This window comes from Scardinius erythrophthalmus (genome assembly GCF_964197995.2).
Source record: "Scardinius erythrophthalmus genome assembly, chromosome: 5".
Classification (NCBI taxonomy): domain Eukaryota; kingdom Metazoa; phylum Chordata; class Actinopteri; order Cypriniformes; family Leuciscidae; genus Scardinius; species Scardinius erythrophthalmus.
Window position 1 is genome coordinate 36,270,610 of NC_138225.1, and position 24,374 is coordinate 36,294,983.

General features: G+C 43.6%; 1 protein-coding gene across 2 annotated transcripts in view; it reads left to right on the forward strand.

Annotated features, from left to right (window-relative positions):
• Positions 1–24,374, forward strand: part of LOC308691702 (uncharacterized protein) — a 228,083-nt gene that overhangs the window by 28,701 nt on the left and 175,008 nt on the right. For both annotated transcript variants that reach the window (XM_081367199.1, XM_081367198.1), the window contains exons 3-4: positions 2,500–2,762; positions 7,619–7,846. In XM_081367199.1, the coding sequence (XP_081223325.1) occupies positions 2,500–2,762; positions 7,619–7,846 (491 nt within the window). The remainder of the gene's footprint in view (positions 1–2,499; positions 2,763–7,618; positions 7,847–24,374) is intronic.

Consider the following 24,374-nt stretch of genomic DNA (forward strand, 5'->3'; position numbering starts at 1 on the left):
CACTACTTGAACACCTCTCCAGTAAAAGACCGAGCTCGACAGTAAAAAGGGAGGCTACTGTCGGGCGGGATCTCTGTGAATAAGACCTCAGGTGGTGAAGACCTCATCCTCTACTCTCCTTCCGGTAAGACTGCTTTGGGCAACCCGTCCCACCTCAGTCAAGCTCTTCTGGACTTGGGGGTGGAAGGTAATTCAGACTTATCGTTGGCTCTGACACTCAAAATACCCATCACTCCTCTCAAGGATACCATTTCTGTCAGTGCACTTAACGGTCAGGAACTCCCCGCCATAACACTTACCACCAACCCTCTGACACACTGAACAAATATCATTTCTCCTCCTGGACTCACCTCTGGCTCCCATCGTCCTCGGTCATCCCTGGCTGGTACAGCATAGCCTGAGGGTTGACTGGGGACACAATTCCGTTTCATCTTGGAACACTCAATGTTATGAGTCTTGTCTTGTGTCTGCCTGTTCGTCAGTGTCTAGTTCTGTTTTTCAGAAGGAGGTGGTGAATTTATCAAACGTGCCCGCAGAGTACCTCGACCTGAAGGAATTGTTCAGTAAGTCCCGTGCTGCTTCTCTCCCTCCGCATCGTCCCTATGACTGTGCTATAGATTTACTCCCAGGTAAGTCTCCGCCTAAGGGCAAACTTTACTCACTTTCTGTTCCGGAAAGGGAGACCATGGAGAAATATATTTCTGATTCATCCACCCTTCCTCTTCTCCAGTGGGGGCGGGGGTCTTTTTTGTGGGGAAGAAGGATGGCTCTCTGCGACCGTGTATTGATTACCGAGGGTTAAACAACATCACGGTAAAGAATACTTATCCTTTGCCGCTGATGTCTTCAGCCTTCGAGCGGTTGCAGGGATCCTCCGTCCTCACAAAATTGGATTTACGTAATGCCTATCATTTGGTTCGCATCAGGAAGGGGGATGAATGGAGAACCGCGTTCAACACCCCCAGGGGCCATTTTGAATACTTAGTTATGCCGTTCGGGCTATCCAACTCCCCAGCAGTTTTCCAGGCACTCGTCAATGATGTGTTGAGAGACATGGTAGATCAATTAATATATGTCTACCTGGATGACATATTGATTTTTTCTTTGTCTCTCCAGGAACTCGTTCAGGACGTCAGACGAGTGCTTCAGAGGTTGCTAGAGAATGGGCTTTTTGTCAAGGCAGAGAAATGCGCTTTTCATGCACAGTCTGTTCCTTTCCTTGGTTACATCGTCTCTTCTGAGGGAGTGCGTATGGATCCTGACAAGGTTAAGGCTGTGATTGATTGGCCAAGTCCAGATTCTTGTCTTTGTCAGAGCGTTGTGGATATTCCTGTGTGTTCCTGCCTGTCTCCAGTTCCCGTGTGTCGTTCGTTTCCTGCACTCCTGTCATTCACGCCGTCTACTTCCTGGTCTCCGGTCTCCAATCCATCTCCGTTTTCCCCGGACTGCTATCGTCATCATCTTCATCGTCACCGGAGAGATCGGGTTTGCCCTCAGCATCCCTGTGCTGCCAAATGCCTTCATGAGATGAGACTACTACTCATCATCACTCTCCCTGCATCTGACCAATTCTATAATAAACATATATTTTACCTGCACTTGAATCCTCTGGTTATTATCCTGACATTTTATAGATCATCTTAGGTGAACTTTAGGTGATGGAAAAAGCAATCCAAATAAGTGAAAATAACTGCAGCAATAATGAGCAAGCACAATTAAATATTCAACATTGTATTTCCAATTCCACACCAGTAATTCTATGACAGTTCAGTGGTGGACTTAGTAAATAAAAGCCAGCGAAACTTCTGTGCTTCTTTTCCGTTGTTTTTATATGTAAACATGCACTAGATGTATGTGTTTGACTGTTGCACTCAAAGTTCAGCTTTTAAAAACACCTCTCTAGTTATTGCGTTTTTTTCCCCTGCGTTTCAAGTTTTTAAACGCAAAGACATACTTTGTTTAAATGGCCCCTTAAAGCTGTTTTGTGTAATTGTTTTGACGTTAAAATGCTATCCTAACTTACTATGCAAGTAAATGGAAGCTGTTTGTAGGATGAATCCAATAAAAGTTTTTTTTCTTTTCATTTGTATGAGCATCCCAACAAGTTAGACGCATAACATTACTGGTTGTGATTTGTTAAAAGATACTTTGTAAAACCTTTAAAAGTTAAAAAAGTTGTGGTTTCACATCATTGAATCAGTTGATTTAAGAGACCTACTAATGTCCAGTCCTCTCAATATTCTTTCTCAATATAGTTTTTTTTTTACTCCAAACTGTAAGACATTTAATGTTTGGTAATTTCCATATAAAACCCCCAAAAATGTCTAGTTGTCTAAAAGGATTTGCAATACAGCCCAGTTACCTCAATTTACACTGACACTTAATTCTGTACTAAGCAAAAGCTAATGAAAGTGGCCTTATGACTACAAAGCTCAAATCATATACTGAATTCAGTTTAAATTAATTTGTATTGAATTATGGTTGCTTTCCACTCTCCAGGTGTCTCGATCCTTATGCTGGCTCAGGGTGCCAGTTCCACAACCCTTGCTTCCTCTCCCCTTGCAGAAATGGCGGAGTGTGCCATTTGATTACTTCTGCCAACAAGGTGGACTTTGTCTGCAACTGCAGCCTGGGCTACACGGACCGACTGTGCCTCACTCCCACCAATAATGTGTGCCTTAGCGCCCCGTGCCAAAACGGAGGCACGTGTGAACTCACCAGCATCTACAATTACAAGTGTAAATGCCCACCAGGCTGGTCAGGTAAGACCACAATCCAGTTTTAAATGAGGCATTTGAGAAGTATGAAGTAAAATCTCAATGCCAGACAGTGTAGAGCAGGGGTGCCCAATCCTGCTCCTGCCGATCGACCGTCCTGCACAGTTCATCTCCAACCCTAATCAAACACACCTGCCTTTAATTTTCAAGTGATCCTGAAGACCTTAATTGGTTGCTTCAGGTGTGTTTGATTAGGGTTTGAGATGAACTGTGCAGGACAGTCGATCGGCAGGAGCAGGATTGGGCACCCCTGGTGTAGAGCATATTCTGACCTTAAAGGGCACCTATTATGCAAAATTCACTTTTACATGGTGTTTAAACATAAATGTGTGTTGGCAGTGTGTGAGCAAAACTACCCTAGAATGATAAAAATCCACCCAGTGGGTTTTTTACAATCTCAATAAATCATACGCACTGTCTCAGAATGAGCTGTTCTCAGATTCGGCGCAATGTGACGTAGAATTGCACACAGGCCCCTCCCACGACTGTTGAGTGACATTTCAGTTTGAGCATAGACCCGCCCTGAGTGAGCTGGACACAGAGTCCGCCATTGTTCGACGCTTGAGCAGCTGTAGACAAGAATGTCTCCTAAGCGATTGAGGTGGGTTGTTGATGGATGTAAGAATGAACATAGCAGTCTTCATTTACTCTCGTTGTTACTCGAGGATGGATCCGTAGCTACTGTTTGTGATCAAGCTTACACTCTCCGGAGCAACAGACCTAACGTTACTGATCACGGCAGAAATGAAATTGAGAGCGCGCACTTTATCACAGCTCATCGAGTCATTTTACGGATATACGGTTTACCAGTTTATTAAGCACCCACTGAAAAGGTGTGTATATTTGTTTACTGTTAGTTGTAACGAGTGTTCTGTGTACTTCGCGCTGTGTATGTTGTTGATAATGAAAGGGAGAGAGAGTTTATGGATAAGACTTTAATGCGCACTTCTTATACTGTGTTTATTCAGCTCTTACAGTGATTCTCTGGTGTAAAACTAAGGCTTCATCTTTTGTGTGATGTACAATAAACTTAAAGGGACACTTCACCCATTTGCATTAAGCTTTGCATTGTTAGAAACCCAGTCATACTATTGAATGGTCGTGCAACACTCTCTCATTTTCCCCTGAGACGGGAGAAATCTGTTATTTACCTCTTACACTTCCTCCTACAATGACGCAAAAATCGTCATTTTGCGTCATTGTAGGAGGAAGTGTTACAGGGGGGGATTTCTGTTAAGACTACAGACACTAGTTTCTCATCTTTCCCAGGGTGGGGCGCGCTCACGCTACAGACCTATTACAGATCAGTGGGTGGGACTTTACTCTCTGAAACTGAAAGCAATGTCCTCCATCTTGTTTGAAGCTAAGCTAACAGGCGCTGTGGAGACAGATGTAAAGTTATGACAATAGCGGAGGAGAGTGCTCAATATGATATAGAAGAAGAGGATTTCGGAAGTCTGATGCTTGAATCAGGTGTTTGTGGCTACCTTTACAAGCCGCATTATAGCGAAGAGCAGCCGAGGCAGAAGACCTGCCTGCCGCGGACGAGGAGCCCGGACTGGCTCGAGTTAGGGCGGACTGGTGGCGCCGGTGATCTCACAATGCAGCTACGAACCGCTACGAACACAGAGATAGAGTCCGTCTGCGGCAAAGAATTTCAACGATGACAATTTCTCCTGGACGAAATCTCTGAATCAGACGAGGACACGGACGTTTGTGTTGAGAACTATCCTAGTTTCGCACCGCATATGTTCTGACTGAACATCCAGGTACCATGCAATAATTCACCTTTTCGAAAGAAATACAAACGAGGAGTAATGCACTATATGAGTTCGCCAACTAACTAGACATTTTGTGTGAATGTGAAATGAATTTCAAGCTCTGGTAGTAGCTAGCCTTGTAGACGGAAGAGTGATTTCTCTTATAGGCAGATATGCGCTTTCTGGATTAGTGGGAGTGGCTTGCGGAGCTGTGCAATGTGGTGCATTGTGGGAGTTGTTGTCTTTCATACAAATGCGTTCTGAAGTTATTTTTTGTCTTTTCTCGGTCACGAAGGCACCAAATTCAAAAATTATTTTACATTTCGACTACATATATGACCCACTTTAAATAAAAAAACAATGTTCAAATGGGTGAAATGACCCTTTAACTGAACTCAGTATATTTTGGTCATCATTCGGACAGGGTCTGCCACAGCTTGTATTAATAGTGGATTAACCCCCTGAGGTCGACAATCACGCCGGCGTGATCTGCTCGTTTTTTTTTATATCAGTGTAAAATACTCTGTTGATTTTGATTTTACATACTTGTATTGTACAACATTCAAAACTGTTAAATGTCTTCTTTTATTTGTGTACACTCATAATAAAAATAAAATGTTGTGTTTTTCGCAAAACAAAGAAAATAAACATGATGCGCGTTCTGCCGTCTCTCTCAATTTGAAACTCATTCTGAAACGCGACAGAAAATGACCTGTAACTCAGCGAATGTTTGTCACACAGACTTGAAACGCATGTCTATACAACGCTTGGAATCTCTATTTTTAAAGTATGTAAATAATATAAAAAACAAATATTCTATTTTTAAGTAATCCATACGAAAGCAGCGGCATGTACAGTTTCTCAAACGCGTCCTCATTAAATTTAATTTGAACACGCCTACGAGCGCACGAGCGATTGACATGCAAATGATCCATGCGGAGAAACGCAGACCTGTAAACGCCCTCATCACCTCAAAACAAAGAAGCAGAGACTTCGTAACTTACTCCTTACTGTGTTTTAAAGACGCGCCTGAGCTTACATTGGATTTAGGCTACCTCAGAAGAAGAAGAACGCAATTTAAAGACAAGAAAGATTTAAGGTAAGAAATTTTTACATATTAGTTTGTTATTGTTGCATAAATGTCACATTGCAGTTGAACTGTTGCTAGATATATGGGGAATATTATAATATTTAGACCCGTGTTTACTGTTAGGCCTACTGTGTTTGTGGATATCTGGTCAAACGTAGATATGTATGTATGGTAACCATAATGTTTTATATTTGAGCGCGATCGCGTTTGAATGTATCAGATTTTTCAGCGCGATCGCGTTTGAATGTATCATTTGAAAATTTGAAAAGCAAAACGCACCAAACGGCTTCATGTTTTTACTATTACAGTATCTCATTTCATATCATCATAACGAATGGAAACATTTGAAGTAACATGATAATCAATATATTTTTCTCTAGCTTGGTTGTTACTGAAATATTTTGGAAGATTTATACTGCTATCTATTGTTATTATTATTTTACCCAGCACTGCGCATAGCTTATGCCTATAAGGCACAACAAACCTTGTGTTCATTATATTATATATTGTTGGAAACATTTGTGTGTGTGTGTGTGTGTGTGTGTGTGTGTGTGTGTGTGTGTGTGTGTGTTTTGTGAACTTTAAAAAGCAATTTTAACCAGAAAAATCTAATATTTATTTCCAAAATCGTGCAGGCCTTTCTCTTGATATCAGTATGTTCACTTTTTTTTTCAGGGCCCAGATGCCACTGAGGACTTCAACATTTACATGAGTCTCTGGAACATGAACATGGTAAAGTGAAAATCAAACACCTTGGAAATTAAAGGTATGTAGTATGTACAATGTTTTTAGGAATGGCACAAAGGTCTGTCTTTGAAGTGTTTTTTTTGGCATTTGTTGTGTATCTTTGGGTTATGTTGTGTTGTAAATAAATCCAAACAATTTAAAAGCCATTCTTTTTTAAATCTCCTCATTTACAGTTTTGTGCAAGGTTGCTCAGAATGACAGGGCTATTAGGAGCTATATTAGGATAGCTCCTAATAGGGCCGTTGGGGAGAGTCTTTGTCTTTCTCAGGTGAGAAAAACTTACATATTAATGAGGTGATCACACCTTCCGCATAAGGCTTTCTAACACAAAACACGTCGTAAAAATTTTAAATCAATATATTGTCTTCTCTGAATGAGCCGTCAGGGTGATTTTCACATAGTTTTGCAGCAAATATTCTAGGCTACGTCATACAATTTTCAAAAGTCTTGTGAAGAAATAATCAGTAGGGGTTTCATGGCCTTATTTCAGTGAGAATTTTTTTTTGTATTTTCACAAACCACGCATAAATGTCATTATCTCAAAACTACAAACTTTTACATACATGCTGTTGATATATTATTGTAGCAGAGTTTGTGCTGAATACAGTGTAATTAGACTTTAGCCATGAAAATGTCACAAGTAACAGAAATAACCAGAAATGTCAGAGCATGTCAGAACACCTCCAGGGCCCAGAAAACAGCTCAGACCTCAGAGGGTTAAAGCAGATGACAAATAAGTTAATCGTAATTAAATCAAACTATACCTTTTCTATCTCAATACAGCATATATTCTCTGGCTCTGTGGGCATTATTGTCCGACTCCGAATCGAAAAGATCACCGCAACTGAGAGTTTCTGTTCTCTGATATTACCAGTCTTGACTGAAGCGAGAGCTCGTGAGGCTCCGCCCCCTGTGCGTGGAACCACACCTTATTATCATTTAAAGGAGACACACTAAAACAGCGCGTTTTTCTGAGCCCCAAAAAATGACAATTTAAACATGTTGTAAAAAATTATCTGTTGGGTATTTTGAGCTAAAACTTCACATACACACTCTGGGGACATCAGAGACTTATTTTACATCTTGTGAAAAGAGTCATAATAGGTGCCCTTTAAAACGCTCTTATTCACTAGGTAAAAACTGCCAGCAAGCTGATCCTTGTGCCTCAAATCCTTGTGCCAACGGCGGTCAGTGTAGTCCTTTTGATTTTGACTACCTCTGCCACTGCACACCCTTCTTCTCAGGCCAAACCTGCAAACAAGACGTCAATGAGTGCGCCCAGAGTCCCTCTCCTTGCAAGAACGGTGGTGTGTGTGAGAACGAGGTGGGCACGTATCGCTGCAGCTGCCCTGCGGAGTACACCGGGAAACACTGCAAGACCCTCTATCAGCCCTGTAACCCCTCACCATGCTACCACGGGGGCACCTGCGTACAGAAGGGAGAGACGAGCTACGAGTGCTCCTGTTTGCCAGGTAGGCATCCTTAATTCTTTCATAACCATTTCCATTAGTTACAAGTGATAGCATTGAACTAATCATGCTACATATGCTTCACCCAAACTGGCAAAGCAAAGGAACTAGTTCAGGCTCCTTTCTGACTAAGAAAATAATAAGAGTCCATCTTTCCATCTTTTGATGATATTCTTTTTCTCAATGTTTATGTACTTTCTCTGGAATCATTTAATGAAATGTATAAAGTTCAGTAAATCTAGTTCAAATTTAAATTCCTAAATATTATTACCCCAATCAACAAAACCTCTACCAATTATATACAATATAGCAGTAAAATAAAATGCCTGGCAAAATAATAGGGATGCACGATATATCAACCACTATATCGGTATAGGCATATATATGTTCATTTTTAATGTTATCGTTATTGGCCTGATAAGAAAATTTTGTCAATATATTACAGCCGATAAATAAATATTATTTACTTCGGCTGAGACACTTCAGATGCACACTGTTCGCCATGATAGTTTTGAATTGCTAGAAATATTACTGGAGTGCAACATATGCAGCGCAAGTCTGTCATATTGGCTACATGAAATTATAGACATAATATACAATTTTGTGCTTAGGACATGACTTTTAATTGTGAGACTTTTGTTTTTGTAATCTGGCAAAAATCATATAACAATTTGGATTTAGATTTCTCTGCCAATATATCAGTTCTACCAGAAAGACTCGGTAGAATTAATACTGTGACGATGAACATTTATTTAAGAGCTCAGCAAACAATCAAATTCTTTGGCGTAGTCCCCGTCCGTAATTCGCATTCCGAGGGTATGGAATGTGCATATCCTGCCTGAAGACGAAGGCAGGGGCGCAGCCCACCCCCTGCGAAGTAAGGAAGGGGGCCATCTCGTGGTGGTGAGGTGGAAGGAGGAAGAGGACATCCTGGCGTCTTCAGGATGGAGGGGAGAGCCCGTCTGGAGGTGTTGGGGAGGATGGAGGGGAGGACCCAACATAGTGGTGTTGGGGGGATGGAGGAAAGGTCCCATCTTGGTGGTGGTTGGGGAGGATGGAGGTGGTTGAAGGGACGGCATCTGCGAACTCAGACATGTGAAAGTACCACCCTTTTATACTGGGCTATTAGGATATGATTGGATAGATGAGAAGGTAATTGTAACCACCTCCACTCTATACTCAGGTAAAGGGCTACACAGAAGAAAGGGGTTCTACCTATGGAAAATGTCTGTTAAAATCACACCAGAATCTTCAGAATGAATTAACCATCTGACTTACTTTATATTGCTTTATGGCACAGTGAAAATGAAAACTCTCAAAATAGACATATGAATTAACAAAACATTGAAAACAAAACCCCAAAAGAAAACAAAATACACTGTACTTTGACAATCATAAGCCGCTTGTTTCAATCTCAGATGGACACAATAGTAGTATTCAAGTATTTCCCCTTTGTTTAAATACCACTCAGTTCCCTGGATACCATTACTTAGACAATCACATTAAAGCACAACTTATCTGATAAGAGTCCAAAGGGGCCTGAAAGATGTGGGCCAAGTCTCTGAAGGAAATCATGAGAGAAGTCTGAGTCCAAGCAACAAAAAACCAATCCACAATGATGCAAGGAAAAAATCAGTATCTCCTTTCGCCCACAGTCCTTTCAGTCATTTATGTATCCACATTACTCATTCCTGCAGGCGTTTTCTACAGACTCCAAACAAAGAGCATATCAGTACTCATTCAACGTTTAGCAATAAGTCAAAACATCACCAGTTAAGCATAAAATAAATTCACTTAACACTGAATACAGGTCAGTAATGGGATACCCTCTCACATGGATATCACCATCTCCCCTTTAACCCCCCCCCCCTTCTTCTTTTCTCCCTCACTTTAAAGAAACCATGTCCTAGCGACAACATTCTCCCCGGTGACCCTAGTGGCCGGGAGGAAAATTACATTCTGTAATAGTGGAACTGTTACATACTCCCCTGTTTACTGGAAGAGTTAACTCCACCATAATAAGACTTAAGGTTCTGTACATGAATTGTGTCAAAAACCAAGGGAGGCTCAACAAATGAAATAGAATACTTTACAGGACCCAACCTTTTACACGCTTTAGCTGGGCCTTTCCACTTGGCTGACAACTTGGCCATATAACCTTCCTCAGCTCTGGACAAAGGATGAGTTTTCACCCAGACCAAATCTCTTCTTTAAATTCTTGCACCTTCCTCTTCAGGTCATAGAATCGTTTCTGCTTCCGTTGGGCACTTTCTACATTCTCTCTTACACGTTCCATCAACTCTTGCTGTCTTTCAAGCAGTTCATATGTTTGGCTGTCAGGCTTTGGAGGAGTAGGAATGGCCCTCTCTAGAGGTCCTTTCAGAGAACGTCCCAACGCAATCTGGGCTGGAGTAAAACCTGTACTCTCTTGCCATGCAGAATTAATGGCAAATCGGAATTCAGGAAGCCATCGATCCCATTGGCGATGATGAACTCCTACATGGGAAGCCATCATGGTTTTCAAAGTGCGATTTATCCTTTCTGTAAGATTTGTCTGGGGGTGATATGCAGTCATGAGTTTTCGAACCACTCCCCATTGCTTACAGACTAGGGTTAGGAGTAGTGAGGTAAATTGTGCTCCACGATCTGACACCAAGTAGACAGGCATACCCCATCGAGTGAAGATCTCCTCAACTAGGATCTTGGCGATTTGCGGAGCTTTAGCTGTTCGTAATGGGTACAGCTCCACCCATTTAGAACAATAATCCACCACCACCAGGAGGTACTCGTGTTGTTTTGCACTCTTTGGGAAAGGTCCCATTAAATCCACTCCCAGCATGTAACCCGGTTCGACCACCGGTGTTGTTTGAAGCAGTCCAGATAATTTGGAAATGGATGGCTTATATTTTTGGCATACCTGACATTCCTTACAGTAGTTCCAGATGTCTTTTCGAATACTAGGCCAATAGGCAACCTCAAGAAGCCTCAGGAGAGTTTTTAACCTTCCCAAATGACCACTCAGAGGACTGTCATGGGTGAATTTCACCAATTCCTTCCGATGGCCATAGGGTATAATCAACTGAAACTTCTACCCATTCTGTTTAGTTGGTACACTACGGAATAGATAGCCATTTACCAAAGTGTAGTGGATTCAATTAGGGTCACGTCTCTCTATAGAAGGTACTTTGGATATCAACTCCTTTATCTCAGGGTCCTCCTGTTGGGCCTCGGCTAAATCATTCCATTCAACCGGCAGGTCTATGGAATTCTCAGACATCTGAGAAGCTCTACACACTGCAAGCACCCCTGTAGAAGTGGTTTCTTCATTTCTTCTAGACAAGGCATCAGGTACAACACTACATTTCCCTTTGCGGTATTTTACCTCAACATCAAAGCCTTAGAGTCGAATAGTCCAATGGATTAAGCGTGAGGAGGGCTTGGGATGATTGAACACCCATGATAATGCTGCATGGTCAGTGATGACTTCAAATCAATGCCCCTCAAGATAAGGCCTTCATTTTTCCACTGCCCAAACAACAGCAAGACACTCCCTCTCTGACACTGAATAATCCTTTTCAGTGCCTTGAAGCAATCTGGAGGCATAGGCAATCACAATTTCTTGTTCATTTTCCTCTTGCGTCAACACAGCTCCCAGTCCCACTTGGCTTGCATCTGTCTTTACTTTAAAGGATTTAGTAAAATCAGGAGGAGCCAACACAGGAGCTTCAGTCAACGCCAGCTTTAAAACATTAAAAGACTTAAATGATGTAAAGATAAATATTCTTCACACTTTTCAATATACGTGATTGGGTCATCTGTGCCATCAGCCCCAAAACACGGAAACTCAAGGTTTACAGGAGATCGATGGGAAATATATGAAGTGTTGGATGAAAAGGGTACATGTGATCCTTGTAACTGATAATTTCTGTTGAGAAAACACCTTGAGAAACGTCTCGGTTACGTATGTAACCCTCGTTCCCTGAGTAGGGAACTGAGACGTTACGTCGGATGACGACGAATGGGGTTTCGCTTAGAAAGCCTCTCACCTTCGAGTATACAAAACGAGCCAATGGCAATGAAATGCCATGGGTCTGCGGAATTTGCATAGCGTAAGTCCGCCCCACGTCGTGGGTATATAAGGAAGTACGCTGGCAACATGCAGATATGTTTCTTCGCTGAGGAGCCGAGACTGAACTCCGGCGTTCCAGCGGTACAGCGGAAGTGGCAGGGAGACGTAACGTCTACTCAGGGAACATACATAACCGAGACGTTCCCTTTTGTGGTCACTCCGAGTTACGTCGGATGACGACGAATGGGGTCCCCAGTCTAATCACGCCACCTCGACTGTCTTCCAGTGCCCTGTGTAAGTCTGAGCCCCCTGTCGTGAGACTAGCATGGACGAAGGAGTCCTACTTAACACAGGAATACCAAGGAAGGATATCTCAGCGGAAATATGCAATTATGCCCAGCCCGAAGGGGGGGGGGGTGGACTTGGAATACACATATGACCCAGAGGGGCTGTATATGGAGTATACTGGGGTGTCCAACCGCAGGTGGAATATTTCAACCCCAGGGGTGTCAAGGAGACTTGCCGAGGGAAAGACACATGCTCAGAGAGGCTTACAGTGGAATACACATGTGGGGGTCGCCCAGAGGGGGAACCATGCACATGGAGGCACCTAGCCAAGCGCGAAAGCTGCCGGTGGCATAACTCTGGCGTTGATGTCAACAGTGCTGGAGGAGACTCGAACTTATTAGGCTCACCTGAGGAGAATATTGCACGTATCCCGTCCGTGGAGAGAAATGGCGAGCAAGCAAAGACACCTGAGCAGAATCTAGTACCGGCTAGTTGAAGCGAGTACATGAGAAGAAACTGGCTCCACTCGGAGATTATAGAATCTCGCGAATGTATTAGGTGTCGCCCAGCCTGCAGCTCTACAGATGTCTGTTAGCGAGGCGCCATGCGCTAGAGCCCAAGAGGATGACACACTCTGAGTGGAGTGGGCCGTCACACCAAGGGGGCATGATCGACCTTGCTGCTGGTATGCCAAAGCAATGGCGTCCACTATCCAAAGAGACAACCTTTGCTTGGAGAGAGCCTTTCCCTTCAGCTTCCCATCATAACAGACAAAGAGCTGGTCTGAGGTCCTGAAACACCGCGTTCTGTCTACATAAGCACGGAGGGCGTGTACCGGACAGAGCAGTGCCAAGGCTGGGTCTGCCTCCTCCAAGGACAGCGCTCGCAGTTAAAACCACTGAGAGGTCCCAAGAGGGTACGAGGGGAGGACGAGGAGGATTCCGTCTCCTCGCTCCCCTCAGGAACATGATGATCAGGTCGTGCTTTCCCAGAGACTTACCATCAACTGCGTCATGATGTGCGGCAATGGCGGTAACATACACTTTGAGGGTGGAGGGAGACAGCCTTCGCTCCAACCCTTCTTGCAGGAAGGAAAGCACGACACTGATCGGGCATTTCGTAGGGTTCTTGATGTTTAGAAGAACACCAGTTGACAAAGAGGTTCCACTTCAACGCATAGGCATGTCTCGTGGACGATGCTCTAGCGGAAGTGATGGTAGCCACCACCGCTGGTGGTAGGTTACTCAAACCTGCCTCGTCCAGTCCAGGAGACACACGTGGAGGTTCCAAAAATCGGGACGAGGGTGCCAAAGGGTGCCCCGTCCCTGAGAAAGCAGGTCCTTCCCAGGGGAATTGGCCAGGGAGGTGCTGTTGCGAGGAGTACTAGCTCTGGGAACCAGGTCCGGTTGTGCCAATACGGGGCAACCAAAATGACCTGCTCCTCGTCCTCCCTGATCTTGCGCAAGATCTGCGCAAGAAGGCTCACTGGGGGAAACGCATACTTGCATAGGCCCCGTGGCCAGCTGTGCGCCAGAGCATCCGGGAATACAGGGAGTCGTGGGAGGCAAACACATCTACCTGTGCATCTCGAACTGATCCCAAATCAGCTGGACTGTCTGGGGATGGAGTCTTTATTCTCCAGCGAGAGGCCGAAGCCGAGACAGCTCGTCGGCCACAAGGTTCAGGTCTCCCGGGATATAAATGGCTTGAAGCGACCTCAGATGCTTCTGACTCCATATGAGGAGGTGGCGAGCGAGTTGCGACATACGGCGGGAGCCCGTAGACCACCTTGATGGTTGATGTACGCTACTGTCGCGGTATTGTCTGATCGGACTAGTACGTGCTGACCCCTGAGAAACGCACGGAAGCGGTGCAGGGCGAGATGTACAGCCAGCAACTCGAGGCAATTGACATGCCAAAGGCGTTGGGGTCCTGTCCAGGAGCCCGCGGCAGCATGTCCATTGCACATGGCACCCCAGCCCATGGTGGAGGCATCTGTTGATACAACAACATGCCAGGAAACTCGTTCTAAGGGCACTCCGGCCCGTAGAAAACTGAGGTTCGTCCACGGGGTGAAGGTCTGACGGCAGGCCGGAGTCACTGGGACTCGGAGCGTGCCGTGTTGCCATGCCCACCTCGAGACTCGATTGCGAAGCGAAAGTTGAAGCGGTCTCATATGAAGCAATCCGAGCACCGTTACTGCGGCTGCGGATGCCATATGCCCCAGGAGCCTCTGAAATAGTTTCAGTGGAACCGCACTCTTGCCCTTGAACTGACGAAGACAAGTCAGCAATAACTGTGCACGCTCGCTCGTAAGCTGCGCGCACATGGCGACGAGTCGATCTCCATACCGAGAAAAGAGATCCTCTGCACGGGGCAGAGTTTGCTCTTCTCCCAGTTGACCCGAAGGCCCAGATGAGCTAGGTGCCGGAGCACTAGGTCCCTGTGTTCGCAAACCTGGTCTTGAGAGTGAGCTAGGATTAGCCAGTCGTCGAGATAATTCAGGATGCGAACCCCGTGTTCCCGGAGGGGAACAAGGGCTGCCTCGACGACTTTCGTGAAGACGCGAGGAGACAGGGCTAGCCCGAATGGGAGAACCGCGTACTGGTATGCCCGCCCCTCGAAAGCAAACCGAAGAAACGGTCTGTGTCGAGGTAAAATGGAGACATGGAAGTAGGCATCCTTCAGGTCGATCGCTGCAAACCAATCCTGCGGCCGCACGCACTGGAGGATGCGTTTGGCCGTGATTATCTTGAATGGCAGCCTGTGAAGGAAGCAGTTCAAGACGCGCAGGTCGAGGATTGGCCGTAACCCACCGGATTTCTGCAGAAAATGAAGTAGGGGCTGTAGAAGCCGGACTTCATTTCGGCTGGAGGGACAGTCTCGATCGCACCCTTCGCCAGTAGGGTGGCGACCCTCGCATCTCATGACATGGGCATTGCCACTGATCATAGTGAAGCGGACTCCCCAGAAGCGGGGAGGAGACATAGCCGAGCCTGATGGTTCTCGCGACCCAGTGGGACAGTCTGGAAAGTTCTAGCCAGCCTCCCAGAACTGCGCCAGCATGGTCCTTCGAACCACAGACGTACCGTCGGTGGTGCAGCGAGGCGGAATGGCATAGCATTAACTGCGTCCTGCCAGAGGAGGCCAGGGGAGGACCAGCGTCCCATGAGGGCGTGCTCTGGCAGGGGTCTGGCGACAGAGGGGGATGAGAGGAGCGTGGCCCGTGGGTGGCGCATGCTGTCATCCACAGCCTCTTGGGGCTTGGAGGAAGGGGCATCAGTTTTTGAAACAAGAAATTCTCCCCCGGCCCTCCACCGGGGGATATTCCTCTTCACTATCACCATCTCCTACTTTATGTTCACCATCCGAGCTTACATACATCTCACTGAAGGTATTTATAAGTTCCCTCATTGGCTCTCTCAAAGTAGTGAATGCGCCATCTGAAAAATCTTGTCTGGGCTCATACTCATCCTCTGAATCATCTGGTATAGCAGCCATACTCATTAATATTAATAAATATTAGAGGCTTTCTTAAAACAGTTCAACAGACAAAACAATTTCACATTTGGAGTCCCATCTGGGGTGCCATTTATGTAACCACCTCCACTCTATACTCAGGTAAAGAGCTACATAGAAGAAAGGGGTTCTACCTATGGAAAATGTCTGTTAAAATCACACCAGAATCTTCAGAATGAATGAACCATCTGACTTACTTTATATTGCTTTATAGCACAGTGAAAATGACAACTCCCAAAATAGACATATGAATTAACAAAACATTGAAAACATAACCCCAAAAGAAAACAAAATACACTGTACTATGACAATCATAAGCCGCTTGCTTCAATCTCAGATGGACACAATAGTAGTATTCAAGTATTTCCCCTTTGTTTAAATACCACTCAGTTCCCTGGATACCATCACTTAGACAATCACATTAAAGCACAACTTATCTGATAAGAGTCCAAAGGGGCCTGAAAGATGTGGGCCAAGTCTCTAAAGGAAATCGTGAGAGAAGTCCGAGTCCAAGCAACAAAAATCCAATCCACAATGATGCAAGGAAAAAATCAGTATCTGCTTTTGCCCACAGTCCTTTCAGTCATTTATGTATCCACATTACTCATTCCTGCAGGCGTTTTCTACAGACTCCAAACAAAGAGCATATCAATACTCATTCAACGTTTAGCAATATGTCAAAACATCACCAGTTAATGTTGATAACCCCCCCTCCCCCTTCTTCTTTTCTCCCTCACTTTAAAGAAACCATGTCCTAGCGACAACATTCTCGCCGGTGACCCTAGTGGCCGGGAGGAAAATTAAGTGACGTGAATGACTGAGTCTTCCTGGCAGAACTTGCACTAGGCTTCATTTATCGGCTTTCAAATATAAAGAATCAGTGCATCCCTACAATCTACAGTGTGTGCAGAATTATTAGGCACATTGATTTTCTGATCATATTTTATTTCCAGGAACATTTTGCCAATTCCAAACCATATTAAACTTAATAACTACTATTAATTTTCTATTTAATCATGTATAAGTGATATATAATTGTTCATGAAGGCTGGAAATGAAAAATGTCTTATTTTCAGGTGTGCAGAATTATTAGGCAAGTTTTCTTTTACAGATAAAATAAGCCAAAAATGAGATTTAACAAAGACTGAAAAGTCAAAAATTATTAAATCCCCATGAGAAGAATGCAAAACTAATGCAATACTAGAGATTACAGTTAAGGCATGACCATTGGACAGTGAAATGCTCATTGGGTCAGCAGGGTCAGACAAAAACAGGTGGAGAAGAAAAAACACATGTTAACTGCAAAAGAATGAAGAATTAAGGTGAAGAATTAAGTGTGAAACCATCAGGAACCCTTTAGTCTTCAGCGCCACCATTTTCCAGAACTGCAACCTACCTGGAGTCTCCAGAAGAGCAAGGTGTCAGGGTCTCAGAGACTTGGGTTAGGCAAAGAATCCTAAAAAAATGACCCCCTCTTAATTCTCTTCAAGAGTGACTCTTGAAGGACCAGCACCACATCCTCTTCAACCACTGTTTGAAGAATTCATCTTCCAGAATACATTTTAATACGTTTTGGGAGTTAATTTTTAGTCCATCTCTGCAAAACGGACTTCAGGGTAGGAGATGGACTAAAAATAAACTCACAAAACGTATTAAAACGTATTCTGGAAGATGAATTCTTCAAACAGTGGTAGAAGAGGATGTGTTGCTGGTCCTTCAAGAGTCACTCTCAATCTGTCTGTCTATAAAGCCTATAAAAAAACAGTCTTCATGTATTTAACAACACTTCAGCTTGTGACTCTTATTAAGAGGGGGTTATTATTTAGGATTCTTTGCCTAACCCAAGTCTCTGAGACCCTGACACCTTGCTCTTCTGGAGACTCCAGGTAGGTTGCAGTTCTGGAAAATGGTGGTGCTGGAGACTAAAGGGTTCCCGATGGTTTCACACTTAATTCTTCACCTTAATTTTTCATTCTTTTGCAGTTAACATGTGTTTTTTCTTCTCCACCTGTTTTTGTCTGACCCTGCTGACCCAATGAGCATTTCACTGTCCAATGGTCATGCTTTAACTGCAATCTCTAGTATTGCATTAGTTTTGCATTCTTCTCATGGGGATTTAATATTTTTTGACTTTTCAGTCTTTGTTAAATCTCTTTTTTGGCTTATTTTATCTATAATAGAAAACTTGCCTAATAATTCTGTACACGTGAAAATAAGACATATTTCATTTCCAGCCTTCATGAACAATTATATATCACTTATACATGATTAAATGGAAAATTAATAGTAGTTATTAAGTTTAATATGGTTTGGAATTGGCAAAATGTTCCTGGAAATAAAATATGATCAGAAAATCAACGTGCCTAATAATTCTGCACACACTGTAAATAAATGAATCAACCGAATAGTATATCACAAAACACAAAAGCATAATTTAAAAATAAATAATACTATTAAATGTATATAAAAAATACGTAAGTAAAAAATACAGTTACAATGCAGTTTGGCCACATGACAGAAAGTAGTGACAAAACAAAGCCACATGACATGGAAACCTCAAAATAAAAAGCTTTAAAATAATTGCTATATTCAGTGTTTTGCTGTATCTTATGGCCAGTTGAATCACCATGAATACAGGTGCTGGTCATAAAATTAGAATATCATCAAAAAGTTGATTTATTTCAGTAATTCCGTTAAAAAAGTGAAACTTGTATATTATATAGACTGATTAAATGCAAAGTGAGATATCTCAAGGCTTTATTTGTTATAATTTTGATGATTATAGCTTACAGCTTATGAAAACCACAAAATCAAAATCTCAGAAAATTTGAATATTACATGAAATCACACAGTAATTACACAGTAATCCCATGGTCATTGAACCAGGTTTTGGTTCTTTTGGCAGTGTGGGCAGGTGCAAATCCTGTTGGAAAATGAAGGAAGCATGAAGTGCTCTGAAAATGTCCTGGTAGACGGCTGCGTTGACTCTGGATTTAATAAAGCACAGTGGACCAAAGTCCTCTTTTCTGATGAGAGCAAATTTTCAATCTCATTTGGAAACCAAGGTCCCAGAGTCTGGAGGAAGAATGGAGAGGCAAACAATCCAAGATGCTTGAAGTCCAGTGTGAAGTTTCCACAGTCTGTGTTGGTTTGGGGAGCCATGTCATCGGCTGGTGTTGGTCCACTGTGCTGTCCACTCAACGCAGCCGTCTACCAGGACATTTCCAGAGCACTTCATGCTTCCTTCAGCAGACAAGCTTTATGGAGATGCTGACTTCATTTTCCAGCAGGATTTGCACCTGCCCACACTGCCAAAATAACCAAAACCTGGTTCAATTACTGTGTAATTACTGTGTGATTTCATGTAATATTCTAATTTTCTGAGATTTTGATTTTGTGGTTTTCACAAGCTGTAAGCCATAATCATCAAAATTATAACAAATAAAGGCTTGAGATATCTCACTTTGCATGTAATGAGTCTATATAATATACAAGTTTCACTTTTTTACGGAATTACTGAAATAAATCAACTTTTTGATGATATTCTAATTTTATGACCAGCACCTGTATATTGTGAATATTTGATATATTGCCTGGGTCTAATACTTATGTGATTATGTATTTAGCAGACTTGTTCTAGCATATACCCTTTCCTGGCTTAACAGCTGTTTACCATGATAACAGTTCAAAGACACAATGTCTTAAACATCCCTCATGATAATGGGGTATATGGCTTCAATCTTGAATCTTTTTAATAACAATGAAGGCTTTAACTGGCATTAGTTACATAACAAATTAGTTCATTATATGACGAATCAATGGCAGCCTCTTAACTTTTATCACTCCACTCCACTCAGCTTATTTTGACTCACAAGTGTCCTGTTGACGACATCAGTTCCAGTGGCAAGACAAATAATATCGGCCTTCTGTCCGGGTCAACACTGAAGGTAGAGATTTTAGATGCGCTCAGTGAGTTTGCAATTACAACGCAGGTATCAGTGTTTCCCACAACGTTTTCCAGCATGCCCTTCTCTCAGCCTCATTTAAACCCAGTCTAGTCATAGTATCTGCACTTACACTGCAGCTCTGTGTGTGTGTTTGTGTGTGTATGTGTGTGTGTGTGTGTGTGTGTGTGTGTGTGAACAGGCCGGCAGGAAAATATTTGCGGCCTTGGCGGAAGCTGCACTCGTCAAGGGCGGCTGCCCTGAGTGCAACTAGATGTATCTCCCCACCCTGCGGGCTCGACTGGCTGTTTTCGCCGACGATGACCCCGCGCTTCCCGCCTCTCTCCCTTTGCTCGATCCGCGCAAAAAGAATCGCTGTTCACAAAGGATGCCAGAGCAGATGGATGCGAGCGAACACACGCCGGCCCAGTCCCCGCGTGCCTCGCTCTCTCCCAGAGAAATTCCCTCACCGGTCCTGTTTACACAGGCGGACCAGCGCCCCTCTCTGCGATCGGCAGGTCTCATGTCTTTCGGGGCATCGGACGAGGCGGACGAAAAGGATGACAGCCTTTCCATCGCTGCATCCGAATGCAACGAGTCGGCGGGCTCCGTTTCAGGCCCCGCTCTCTCAACACAAGCCAGCGCGAGAACGAGCATCGATGCAGAGGTTCTCAGAGTGCTCACCAAGGCCGTTGAAAACCTCGGGCTCGAGTGGTCTTCACCCGATGAGCCCACGTGCAGCAGGCTTGATGAGTGGTTCCTGCAGGGAATTCTCCTTCCAGCTCACACTGGAGATGTGATGAAAGGTTTGCCTGCTGTAATGAACGTGCCCCTGCACTCAAGCACTGTTAACACAGCATTACAAGACGGCTGGGCGTCTGGGTCCCTGTCACAGAGCAGCCCGTCCCCAATTTTCATTCGACAAATCCTTGCGTAAATTCGCCCAGGGGATTGGTTTTTCTCAGTGGACCTGAAAGATGCTTATCTTCACATCCAAATATCGCCTCATCACAGGCCATTCCTGAGATTCGCCTTCGAGGGGCAGGCTTACCAGTACACAGTACTACCGTTCGGCCTTTCACTGGCACCTCGTACGAAGTGCATGGATGCAGCACTCTCCCCCCTGAGACAGTGGGGAGTGCGAGTGTTAACCCTTTCACACGTAAGTTTAAAATATTCTGGCTGACCCCCCAGCGTGAGTTTTTCAAGGCGACCGTTATTTAGCACTTGTCACTTTATGGTTTCCATGGTGACGCGTCATTGCTTGTCACGTGACACACGGCAGCAACAACAGAGCTGAATGAATGATGATCTGCTTTTATGTCAGTTTTCCTTTTTAATTCAAAATATTCACAAATTTGTTAGCTATGGCATGAAATATCTGATATTCCGATTGTCAAATATATGCAAGTGGAAGTGTTTTGTTGTTTAAACACCTTTATAACGATCGCGTTAGTTGAGCTGTATGCGCGATGGGCGCCGCCATGTTAGTTTGTGCCGCAGATGCAGTTCAGAGAATCGGATCTGTTGGATTTACAACACGTGAATTCATCCACTTATCCCCAAATACATAAAAGTAAGTGGCTGGTGAACTGGGAGAAGAATAGAGTAAACTTTAAAGTTACTTACACAATGTGTATCTAATATGAATAAAACGTAATTATAATGGAAAGGATTATTATTGCCTCTTCCATAGACATCAGTGTGTACTATTTTACAAACTCTAAATGTATTGTTTTGTTTAGTACTTATGTAAATTTATATGTCTGAAGCCTAAAATAAACATTATGTGGTTGAAAACACTGAAAAGTTGTGATATATGACAGCTCTGAGCGCGCCTGTCTCTGGCTCAGCGCCAGCCAACGCGCGAAAGCACATTTGAATTTAGCAGTTGATCACGTGATGTACTGACCGTTCTAATCACACCGGTGTGATCGTACGCTCCAGGGACCAGCCTAGACTGATCACACCGGTGTGATTGTACGTGCGAAAGGGTTAAACTACATCGACGATAGGCTGATTATAGGTGTAACAAATACGACTCTGGGTAAATGTGAATTAGCTCAAGGATATAGGGAATTTTGGAAATATTAATAATTATAACTCATGGTCATAATAATTCAGAAATCGCATGTACATTTATTTGATCAATTGTCGAGATTACCTTGTTCTGTAACTGGTTTGGTCATCAGTCATTCGTCCAGCGAATAAATGTGAGATTATCACAGTTAAGAAGGGGTATCCCTTTACAAACTCCAAGAAAGTTTTATCTTCTGGCCACGAACATCAAACTTTCTGAGTTTATGAATTAAGAACTACTCAATGTAGTCTACAATATCGAGCTTTGTAGCTTAGATCTTTTAGTTTCATTAACTTATAAGGTGGGTTTTCAAACACAGAGACAGTGAAAAGTATTAATGAATTTTAATAAATGTAAGACTAGAGATTATATGGGCTACGAATATAAACGTACGTAAAAATGCAAACAATAAACACAAACAAACATTTAACCAAACAATAACATACGTGATCAGAATAAAATGAAATGAAAGAAAGAAAGAAAGAAAGAAAGAAAGAAAGAAAGAAAGAAAGAAAGAGATAAGAGATAGAGGGTAACTTAATTCACAGACCTACGAGCTAGACACCAGGACTCAGCTGTTAGAGAGAGAGATACTTGCGAGATGTTGTACTCTTTCAGTGCGATGCTGGAAAAGGGACGCGCGCGTGCTTGCGTCTAGGTTTGCGTCTAGCTTCGTCTTCTGGGTCGTTTCGCAAGACGATGTAAAGGCTCACTTGAATTAAACGTTACCGAGAAAGTTCAGATCATTTCCCTTGTGGAGGGGAAAGGCCAGTAGGAACTTAGTTGCAAAGATTGGCAGCTACGACTCGAACATGTGTTGGTCCGAGGAGAAGGCCAAAGCCTTTCCAGAGGTTCCTGGAGAAGCGTTGCCGGGGAGAAGAGGTCAGAGCGAGAGCGAGGTGAGAGAGAGAGGAAACAGGATCTCTTGCTTTTTAAAGACATCTGTTTACGCCCTGTTTTGTGACAACAGCAAATCAGATCTTCTGATCTGAAGCGGGAAGAAAGTCTCTTTGTTTGTGAAAGAAACGCCTACTTTGACTTTGTCATGTGAGAGATAGAATTCGTATTTCCTCTTTCAGAAAAGATAATACCCGTAAGAATACATTTCATTGTAATCTCATACATATATGTAATTCCGTGAGATCACTATGATTAGAATGATACCAGACATGGTGTACAGAATATGGGAATACAGGTATGCATTTCTAATGTAGGATTCTGAGCATTTTAAGAGTCAATTGATTTCTATGATAGAACATAGAAAATCTCAATCTGCCATGGAAATTATACACATAAAAATACATATCAAAAACATGGTTCTTGGATCGCCTATGTGGAAGTGTATGGAATGTGGGCTTGCAGAGGAACTGGATGAGCTGCAGCTTTGGAGTCATAAAAGTTTATGACCAGGTCGAGGTCGTGTTACAAGACATTATTGAGGAGCCTTTAGAATTCAAAATTATACTCTAGCAAACCACACCTCTATTATAAGGCAAACTAACCACACATGCATAATGGAATTGTACATATATTTAAAATAAATATTGCTTATCCTGAGTTACACACAAAGGTTGGTCTCTTGGTGTGTGTGTGTGTGTGTGTGTGTTTGGAATGTCTTTGAGGCTTGTCACGTGATTCAAAGGTATGTGGTTTTGTTTACAGAGAGGGGGGATTTTACAAGGGTTCCCTTTGTTCACGTTAATGTATGACTTAGATGTCTCTCACGGGAGCCACCACGATGCAATTTTGACCGTTCATGGTAGACTTAGAGGCACCATGAACAGACTCGTTGTCTTTTTAGACAACGAAGAATGTGTTTGCGAGATCAGGATGCAATAATTTGACAGCATGTGACCGAATGTCATAATCATTGTCGTTACATAGGCCAATCGGAGGAACAGTTGATAACTCACAGATCCTGTCTCCTCAGTCATTTACATTGCCTGGGTCTAAGGATCAATACTTCCAAGAGCACACTATCTCCCAGCTAGGGTATTTCTTTCCTGGGTACAGTGATAGACTATACAAATAAAAGCGCGCCTCACGTTAGAGTGCACGCTCACCATTCAACGCCTAGCGGCATCCTTCAGAGCAGGTGCTTGCGCTCCTCTCAAGAGATTTCAGAGGATTTTGGGTCTCATGGCCTCTGCATCATCAGTACTCGAGCTAGGACTACTGCACGTGCGTCCTCTCCAGCGCTGGCTAAAACCCTGAGTACCGGCTCACACGTGGCGATTTGGCCACTTAAACATCAGAGCGAACCACGGCTGTATCAAAGCCCTGGCTCCCTGGAAAGCAGCCGACTAGTATCAGTCAGGCGTGAGTATGGGTGTGGTTTCAAGAAGAAAAGTGATCTCGACAGACGCCTCCAACCTAGATTGGGGGGCCCTTTACGAGGGCAGGCTCGTCTCTGGCCTATGGTCAAGCCCAGAGAAGCGCCTACAAATAAACTTTCTAGAGATGAGAGCGGTTGCTCTATCACTGAGAGCTTTTCTCCCATATCTAAAAGGCCACCATGTCCTGGTCCGGACAGACAACATGGCAGTGGTGTCCTACATAAATCGCCAGCACAACCTGCACTCTCTGAGGGCAGCACATGTGCCAGGCATTCTGAACCAGGGTGCGGATATG